At 35.7% G+C, this 9989-nt stretch overlaps 1 protein-coding gene across 5 annotated transcripts in view; it reads right to left on the bottom strand.

Annotated features, from left to right (window-relative positions):
- Positions 1-9989, bottom strand: part of RBBP8 (RB binding protein 8, endonuclease) — a 43209-nt gene that overhangs the window by 18749 nt on the left and 14471 nt on the right. For all 5 annotated transcript variants that reach the window (XM_085319350.1, XM_085319353.1, XM_085319348.1 and 2 more), the window contains 3 exons: positions 5542-5637; positions 2364-2476; positions 922-997 (listed from right to left, as the gene is read on the bottom strand). In XM_085319350.1, coding sequence (XP_085175476.1) covers positions 922-997; positions 2364-2476; positions 5542-5637 — 285 coding nt within the window. The remainder of the gene's footprint in view (positions 1-921; positions 998-2363; positions 2477-5541; positions 5638-9989) is intronic.

Genomic DNA, 9989 nt, shown 5'->3' with positions numbered 1-9989 from the left:
AAAAAAAAAAAAAGAGCTGAAAGACTAAGTCTCTTCCAGTGTGGAAGTCTCTGTGTACTTCAAGAACAGCAACTGTCTTCATGTCTTCAAACATGAAACAAAAGCTTTCAGCAAACTTCCAGATGTAGACATGAAAAAATTATATGCAGGAAAAGCCTCACAGATCAAGTCCGCCTCTCCATTCCCTCCCTGCCCTGCTGCAAAGTAAAGCTGCCTCCAGTCAAACCCAAATCCAAACTGAAAATAAATTTCAGGTGACATCAGACCACAGCTATAAAAGAAACAAGTACTACCTCTGCTTTACATAGTGGAGTATATTTGTATATTAATCACAAAACTCTGTGGCACATTCTTGCTATCATATCAAATTACAATTTGATAGTCAATTTGTTGCTCTTTATTTTTATGGGTTTCTTGTAAAATTTACCATGTTTTTTTTTAATTGTAAAATTTTAAGTTTACTTCAAAAACGTATTGAAAGCTCCGAGGATTGCTTGACTATTGGATAAACTAGTTTTCTAAAGTCTTATCCCAGGAAGAAAGAATTTGCAAAGTGTCTGCAGGGGAATAAGCATTCCCCTTACTTTTTACATTTACTTATGCACTTTACTTACATTTACTATGCACGAAGACCAGAATAATTTAGAACAATCGTCAAAACAGAATTTTCCGTGACAAATGTATCTGTCACCTTTTACAAAAAGAAAGTTAAAAAACTATGCACAGTTAAAAACAAAATTTCTACACACTAGCAAGATGCTACTTTTCCCTTTTTAATTCAAAGTGGCAGTAGACTATCATTTGACAATATACTAAGAGTAAACTGAGGTTTTAAGGAATTAAAAACTGACATTTATATTTCCAGAAGTTGTTACTGAACAAAGCAGGAGGAGGAAAGCAAAAACAAACCCCACAACTTACTCCAACTGCTTCTGTAATTGCTGGAATTGTTCAGATATCTTTTTATTTTCATCTTGTAAGTTGTTTTTTTCATTCACTGCAATTTATATTAAAAAAAAAATCAGTGCACACATGGTAACAACATGTTACATTTGATTTTGCTAGGTCCTTTAAAAAAMCAGAATCAATTCTAAAACCACAAACCCCATGCATCTAACCGTTTACCAAAATTATTTTTCAAGTTAGTCATTAAAAAGGTTACAAAATGATTGCTAAAAAAGGCAAAGGTATCATAATTATTGAATTACAATATTAATTCCACTCAGTGAATTACTTTTKTCCATGTGCATATGACTAGGCTATATAGATGAATGAATTGCTCACACAACTCCAGGGTCAAAACGGCTTCATCAGAGTGAAGGAAGCATATGAAGAATAAAATAATTAGAATTTATTGCTAACCACAGAAACAACCAACTAGTAGGAGAGAGAGAAAAAATTATTCTGAAAAAAAAACAGTTAAATATTTTGGAATTTAATAGTAAAGAAATGTTAGTCAGAAATCTTTGATTTTATTTTCAATTCATTCTGTGTACAATTCACAAGCTTATTCTGTCACTTATTCTGTTACCTTCAGTCTTTTTTTCCATATTGTCTCAAATTAGTGGAATGAAAGCTCCCACCTTTCCTGTTCATTTTAATGTTCATTTTCTTGTTCTGAGTTTTTTGTTGCTTTTTCTTTCTTTCTCTCTCCTTTTTCTTTTTTTTTATTTTTTTTAACCTCTGGATAATACTTTATTGATCTTTTTGCTTTGTCGAGGCAACACATGTAAAATGTCACAGATCTCAACCCAATGTTCATAGAAGTCTAACATTCTGTCAGACAGTGGTCAGTATCATTTGTATCCAACAGAGGTATCATCCTGTTTTTTAAGGCCCAGAGCTTAATTTAGAGGCTGTTTGTAATGTTGTTGTCATTAAACACAGAATGAATTATGATTATGAATTATGAATATTCCTGATATAAATATACAAATAGCCCTGAAAATTTTATACAATCTACATTAAATACAGAATTTAGCATTTCCATAATTTAATCAAACATTGAAAAGCCAATTTGTGTCTGTCATTTCCCAGAATTTAAAATTTCACTGAATGCCTACTTGTTCTTGAATGGTGAGGCAAGATGACTCAGTGTTACAAAATAATTAATGATAAAAAGAGCATTAACATCTTTCTTCATAAAAAGATTTGATGCATTCTGTCTTTTTGTCATCTAAAACCTTACCCAGACATTCACTAGAACAAATACTCTATTTTTTCCTCTCCCATATGCACTAGCTCCCTATTTCAAAATGAACTAGCTACAAACTGCCTGGTGTGATGGGATTCTTCTGTGGCTTCACAGAAATTCATAAAGCATTATTTTACAAATTGTTTTCAGATACATGGATAAAACTCACTAAGCTCAGTGATAAGTTTAAGATTCTGTTGCCGGATATTTTCAAACTCTTGCTGCTTTTTCCGCATATGTTCTTCCGTTACAGCACAGCGATCACATAATCCTGCTCTTAATCTACAAGAGAATTAAAAGAAAGTACATCTGTTATGAAAATATTGCCATACGTGAAGCAGATTACCAATAGTTAACTGGCTCTTTGAATAATGAAAACCAGAACGTTTCTGAAAACGATGCATAACATCACTAACATACACTGACAAAACAGTACCTTGAGATTTTTGAATAACCGAATACTATATGTACAATAGATTGCACAAATGACTGCCAGTACCAGACACTTCTTAAAYAATGTGTACATCTTACTTAGGTGGAGTATGCTACACTCTACCACTGAAAGCCTTTGTCAGATACAAATTATCATTCYTACTTCATCTATAAGAGCAGTTCATTCAAAGAAATACAAATAATCAAATAATTTCTTGTTGAACTTGCAACAGACATTTTTATATATGCTGGAGTATTATTGAAATCTAAGTAATTTATTGCTTTATCTAAGAATTATGCCTTAGCAAGATACATATTTGCCAAAAAGCATAGAAGTAAAATTAAAAGGACAGTTAAGTTCAGTCTGTAACCAATACCAAGTGAATGTGAAATTCTTTATCTAGGTAGTTAGTAACTACCACAAATATTTAGCAGTTTATCCAAATGTCCATGTGAGGCATGGCCCTCACTATCTCTCATGGTTTAGACCCAATGTTTAAAGTATACAATTGGGCAGAAAAGGACTTTGCACAGTTACTCCATTTTACTGACACATTTATTCCTGCTACAAAATACGTGTTCATTTTACAGATAACATAAAGTGTTGGTTGTTTTTCTTTTCCTTTAATGCAATGATAAGCTAATGGTATTACAAAAGTGAAAAGCAGAATGTCTTCTGCCTGTCAAATAATCTATTGGTTAAGAGTACCACCGTTAAGTGTTCCTCTGCATTTCCACTGTTAGCCCATGAAGCACAAATAAAGTAACTAAAGTTTCCAATTCYGCAACTGAAATAATAAATTGTGTCTTGGTTTAAGAAGAATAAAATACTGAACACCTCTTCAGACTCAATTTTCTGATTGTGTAATACATACACAATATTCTCTTCTTGAATTAAGCCATTTTATGTACTTAAGCTTCTGAGAGCCTACTAATAGAACATTTAACATGCACATCCTGAAAAGTTACAAGTTTTTAAAATATAAAAAACCCCACAGTAATATCTATCAGTTTGGGGGTTTTTTGGTATCAGATTAAACTGGCCCAAACAAGGGAAAACCATAGTGGAGTCAAAAGGCAATCACAATGGCTGACTTTGAGAGAAGACAAGAGATAGAACGAGTGATTAAATTTACATTAAAAAGATAGATGAAAAAAGGCCCCCAAACATGAAAGATATCCTAGCTAATTATTTCATGAGTTCTGAAGTATATTGTACAGTTTKTCTTTACTTTCTGTATTTTTTTCTAAGGGATCACAGAACGGTTGAGGTTGGAAAGAACCTCTGGAGATCATCTCGTCCAATCCCTTTCCTCAGGCAGGGTCACCTAGAGCATGTTAGACAGGGTCGCTTCCAGGTGGGTGTTGAGTATCTCCAGAGGAGACTCCACAACCTCTCTGGGCAACCTGKTCCAGGGCTCTGTCACTCTCACAGTGAAGAAATTCCTCCTCATATTCAGGCAGAACTTCTTTTGTTTCAGTTTGTGCCTGTTGCCTCCCGTCCTCTTGCATGGTACCGCTGAAAAGAGTTTGTCCCCATCCCCTTGACACCCTCCCTTCAGGTACTTATACACATCGATAAGATCCTCCCCCAGTCTTCCCTTCCCCAGGCTAAACAGGCCCAGCCCTCACAGCCGTTCCTCATAGGGCAGGTGCTCCAGTCCTCTGATCATCTTCGTAGCCCTACGCTGGACTCTCTCCAGTAGYTCCAGGTCTCTCTTGCACTGGGGAGCCCACAACTGAACAAAGTACTCAAGATGAGATCTCCCCAGGGCTGAATAGAGGGACAGGATYGCCTCCCTTGACCTGCTGGCAGCATTATTCCTAACGCAGCCCAGGATACCATTGGCTTTCTTGGCCACAAGGGCACATTGCTGGCTCATGGTCARYYTGTCATCCACCAGCACTCCCAGGTCCTTCTCCGCAGAGCTGCTCTCCACAAGGTCAGCCCCCAGCTTCTACTGGTGCCTAGGATTATTTTCCCTAGGTGCAGGACTCTGCACTTGCCCTTGTTGAACCTCAGGAGGTTCCTCTCCGCCCATCTCTCTAGCCTATTCAGGTCTCTCTGAATGGCAGCACAGCCCTCAGGTGTGTCAGTCACTCCTCCCAGCTTGGTATCACCAGCAAACTTGCTGAGGAGGCACTCTSTYCCCTCATCCAGGTCGCTGATGAAGAAGTTGAACAGGATGGGACCCAGTCCAGAGATCTGGGGAACTCTGCTAGCCACAGGCCTCTAACTAGACTCCACGCCACTGATAACAACCCACTGAGCTCTGCCTTTCAGCCAGTTCTCAATCCACCTCACAGTCCACTCATCTAACCCACATTCCTGAGCTTCCCTAGGGGGATGTTATGGGAGACAGTGTCAAAGCCTTGCTGAAGTCAAGGGAGACAATATCCACTGCTCTTCCCTCATCTACCCAGCCAGACATGTCATCATAGAAGGCTATCAGATTGGTTAAGCATGATTTCACCTTGGTGAATCCATGCTGACTATTCCTGATCACCTTCTTTTCCTCCATATGCTTGGCGATGACATCTAGAATGAGCTGTTCCATCACCTTTCCAGGAATGGAGGTGAAGCCTTATCTTCCCTATCTAGAAGTTCCACCAGTCTTCAATTTAGATGTTAGGATTGACGTAAGACTTTTACATCCCTTTCTGCAAAAGTAGATGCTCTAAAATAGCTACCCTCTGCCTCCCGAGCTGATCTATTTAACTTCTATTATCTTTACTGCACTAAGCATGATAGCAGTTAGGAAATAACAAAATAACAAAAATACTATTCAATCAGAAAAATCTAAATTCTACACTTTTCTTTAAAGCACACTATTTGAATTGTTTTTAGCAAAGGACTCTTTAAGAACAAAATAAAACAAGAGAAACCCTAAAGCCAAAAAAACCCATAAGTTCACCTGTCTTCCAAAACTTTGATAGTATCATGAAGTGCTTTTTGCTGCTCTCTGAGCTGTTGGTTCTTGGTGTAAAACTCTTCAAGTCTCTCTGCATCCCTAAAATCAAATAGAGAAAAAGTTACTTCTAGCTTTAACTTACAGCTATTATCTTTTCAATACAGTTTCAGTTGCTCTGGTATATTTGTTTCTTATTCTTGGGAAATGTAATTGATAATCAGCAAAATCACYAAGTTGAGGATAAATGAAACCAATGCTTTTGATGAATGGTAACAATGTCCAAGTCAGAAAAGGAGTAGTTAGTTCCTCATTTATATTGCAGATAAATTTTTGTTGATAAATCAGATTTTTGCTCAAGATGAACATACAGCTGATGACAATCAAGGCATAAAAGCTAACGCTATTTGAGCAACAACTCCAGGGAACGTAAACTCAAACACTTTACTATCTAGTTGAGCAGTTGGGAAACTAACTGAGCTTTCTCACCCGGGTCTCTGTCATTATACTCTTTCTTAGCAATAACTCTATCTTGTACCCATCAGTAACTGTATCTTGTACCTTGACAAGCCACATTAGATTYGCAAAGCCCTAATAAATCTTAGATCCACTAGAGTTTTAGTTTCTCAGGCACCTATTCCCAAAGTCTATAGAAGATGGATCAGAATATGAATTCTTCCAAAATGTCTCAGAAACAGGACAAGGGCTTGGAAAAATCTTGCCAAAAAACAAAACAGTTTAATTAACAAAGAACATCTCCTCAGGAATATCAACTTCACAATCCTACCTTCATTTTAATTATCAGATTGCAATGTGTTGTCAAGACACAAACAAGGTGTAAGCCATAAGAACACATTTTTCTCTACAAAGAGAGCAACTTTCATTAAAAGCTAAGCAGCTGAATTCATGTAACATGAAAATAACTAACTTCAGAGAACTCATTCTCAGTTTTCTTTTTACCATAGTATCCTTTGCAGTATCTTTTCCATGAATGCAGRTGTTTGTTTTCAACATGCTTGAGATGGATTGTTTGAGGAAGCCATGAAATTGGCTGRCAAAAAGCTACTCAGCACAAACATAACATAAATGAAACCATATTTACTAACTTGTTGATACAATTCTTTTGCACAGATACACTTTAAAATAAGCACTATCCCTTTAGGATATGCTATTCAAACACATTTACATCCTGTGGATATTAAGAATAATACAGGAAATTAATAACTATCATTCATAAAGAGAATGAGATAGTAAGAGGTTTCTGCAGCGTACTGTCCAGATATATTTTATTAATTCTGAAATTTAAAATTAGAAATGTTATTTTCCTGTACTACTCTCCAGACCAATATTGTGCCTTTCAACTGCATATGCAACATGAAAAATGATTAAATATAAAAAGCATGAGGAACCACTTAGCAGTTGTGCTTTCTCCTTGGGATGACAAAGTTTAAAGTTGAATAACCAAGTATAGGCAGGCAATGGTAAAACAGAAAAGCCAGAAAAGAGCAGTCTATTTTTTTCTGATTTTTTTCCAAGTTTTCTACAGTTTATGAAACTTAAAAGAAGGCCTAATACATCCAATTTTAAAACTTTTCTCAAGCCACTTTAGTATCATTATTCTATGGCATTAAGATATTTATAAGAAAGACAAAACCTCTTCCATCTAAATCTAGCAAAAATGCTGCATTAAGATATTAAAATGACAGAAGGAACAAAAAGCGCTTTTTTTAAAAAAAAAATAGATTCTGAAGCAGCTGATATACCTGATGGACATTTCTGGCTATGAAGGTACTCTTCATAATGAATGGTCTCTAACCTAGTATTTACAAGTCATTAGCTCCAGTGCTGAAGTGGGGTAAAACATAAGGAGCTCATTGTCAGCTGATTATCAAGTCTGAAATATTAAACCTCAGGTATTCAGAAGCATCAAGTAGAACAAGACCTCCAATATAAGAGTACTGATCTACAATGTGGTGATTGTCGCAAGATTCCATCAAACAACAATTAAACCATTTGGTATGTGTCCAGTCATGTAATTGTTAATATTCATCATCTAGAGAATGAACTGATCCATATAAGCTTTTTAGAATGTGAAAACAACTCATGACACACAAGGCTAGGTTAATAACAATAGCAATAGTCCATTTCACTATTTTAGATCAAAAGTGCAACAACCACATTTGGCTGGGGCGGGGAGGAGGGAACTGCACATAAGAAATGAAGAAGTGTTAAACTCATTTTTTTCCCCCAAATTGAGCAAGTGCATCTTGCGATGATAAAACACAGAACCAAATATTTGTTAGCTGACAGCCATCTAATAACCTCAGTACTCATGCTCAGTAAAGAATCAGATTGCTTATGCTACTGCATTATCGATAYTAATGTTTAGCAACTATATCTTAAAAAGATATGGATAAGACGTTTGAATTTTAATGAAATATCTGACAAGATTCCATCAACTCCCCTCTTCTCAAAAGCTTTATTAAATCCATTTGATTTAATATTTCAAATGGACTAAAAATCTGCTGATAGACTAAACAAACAGTGGATTTCTATTGCCACATCTCTTTTGTATCATTTGTCACCTCTTAYGGAAACCTAAACAGCAACTTCAAATTGTCAACATACTGTGCTCCAGCAGCAGCATTTAGACATCAAATAAGAAGCTGTAAAAAAAGCTGACAAATCTTGCTGCTGCAGAGCAGTTGCACGTGTAGAGGAATTAGTGACACAAGTACAGCTGGRATTGCAGACCCTGCTGTGGGTTTAGGGTGAATGCAGGAAATCCTTATGGTTCTGGGATAAGATGGATGTTGTGAAACAAAATAATTAATTCTTCCCTTTGTGTCCTGAACTGTTCCTTCTGCTATCACAATTATGCTCTAGCAGCTTTGCTGCAGCCTTCAATCCCCAGGAAGCATAGAGAAAACAGTGAGGCACCCACTCTGCAAGCACCAGTGACATCACACAGACAGAAGTGAAATCCATAGGCAAACGTGTACAGCCTTCACAGCTCAGGTAAGAATGCAGCTGAAAAGGGGGAAAACATGACGTTTCACAGGCTCAAAACACCACTGTGAATTATAAAATGCCAGCAAGAGGGAGGTTATTTAAGTAAAATGAGCATAAAACAGTGAAGTTCGGAGGAGGCTCAAGCACCACAAAGGTTGGATAAAATATGAAAAGGTATGTAGGGAAGACATAATAACAGAAGGCAATTCCTATGAAAGCTAAATGAAAACAAGAACAAATTTTCTAGAAAGGGGACAGTTATAACTACTGAAGAGCAGTGATATAAAAAGTAAACAGCAAGTTAAGCGTGTACTGTAGTACAGTAAAGCTCACAAAAAAACATATTTTTAAGATGCATTTAGCTATTTCATGCATTAGTGGAAAAAAAACCCACTAATTCTATTAAATGGACTTTACTCCTGTGGAAAAGTCACCTTTATTTCCCTCCCAACTGTAAATATAAGCATACTAGGGAGCTCATAAAATAAATGCTAGAATTCTTCAGTTACTGTTGTACAAAAAAAAGCTACACAATGACATAATTTTTCTAACCCAGGGAGGGTTAATTCTGGTTTATACTATTTGAAAAATCTGTAATTTATATATAATAACAATGTATAAACAAATAATATATAGTTTAAATTCATTTCTTTAGTATATTTCATACAATTATGTTGCTTTCCAAAATAGAAACTACCCAAGTAATTTATTCCYATTTCTCTTAAAGCACTTGAAAGTACAACTCATAATACAGGCCATATGTAATCTAAACTAATTTGTGAAACTTCCTCCTTTCATTTCCTTAAACCTGAAGTCAAAAAATCAAAGTGTCACATTACCATATYGCTTATCATTTAGTTAAAAATTACTTTGGTCACCAGGAAGAAAATACAAGTTGAATCAATACTGTAAATGCAGATGGTGATACTACTGTACATGACAATCCTGTAATATAGTTATTTTTTTCCATATTGTTTCTAATGAACAAACTCAAGATTACTAGTAAAAAATGACTGCAGAAGACATCTTTAAGTATGAGAATTGCCCAAAATTTAGTAAGGTTATTATCAGAAACTTTGACTATCTAAAAGCTGAGTTAAATGCCCAGAAGCTGATATTAAAAAAAGAACATATAACAAAATAAATTTTTAATATTGGCTTGTCATTTACAAATTTGAGCTCAATTTTAAAATGTCTTTCTTATAATTTTTCTTATTAGAAATATCAAGTATCCTTGATGGGCACCCCAAAAATATCATAGACAGAAATCTTCCCAGTCATTTGTTCAAGRAAGGCAAGCCTGATACTCAGGTTACTCACCCTATAAAAAGTTACGTACATCTACAGATGAATTAATCAGCCGAATTATTCAGGTGAACAAGGTTTTATGCATGTATGAAGGAAGCACCCATAAAACCTCAATTGATCTTACAGCTATTACA

Source organism: Rhea americana, unplaced genomic scaffold, assembly GCF_003343005.1.
Source record: "Rhea americana isolate MKP2758 unplaced genomic scaffold, rheAme1 scaffold_58, whole genome shotgun sequence".
Taxonomy (NCBI): Eukaryota; Metazoa; Chordata; class Aves; order Rheiformes; family Rheidae; genus Rhea; species Rhea americana.
Note: the sequence above shows the minus strand (reverse complement) of the source record. Positions and strands in the feature narration are given on the sequence as shown.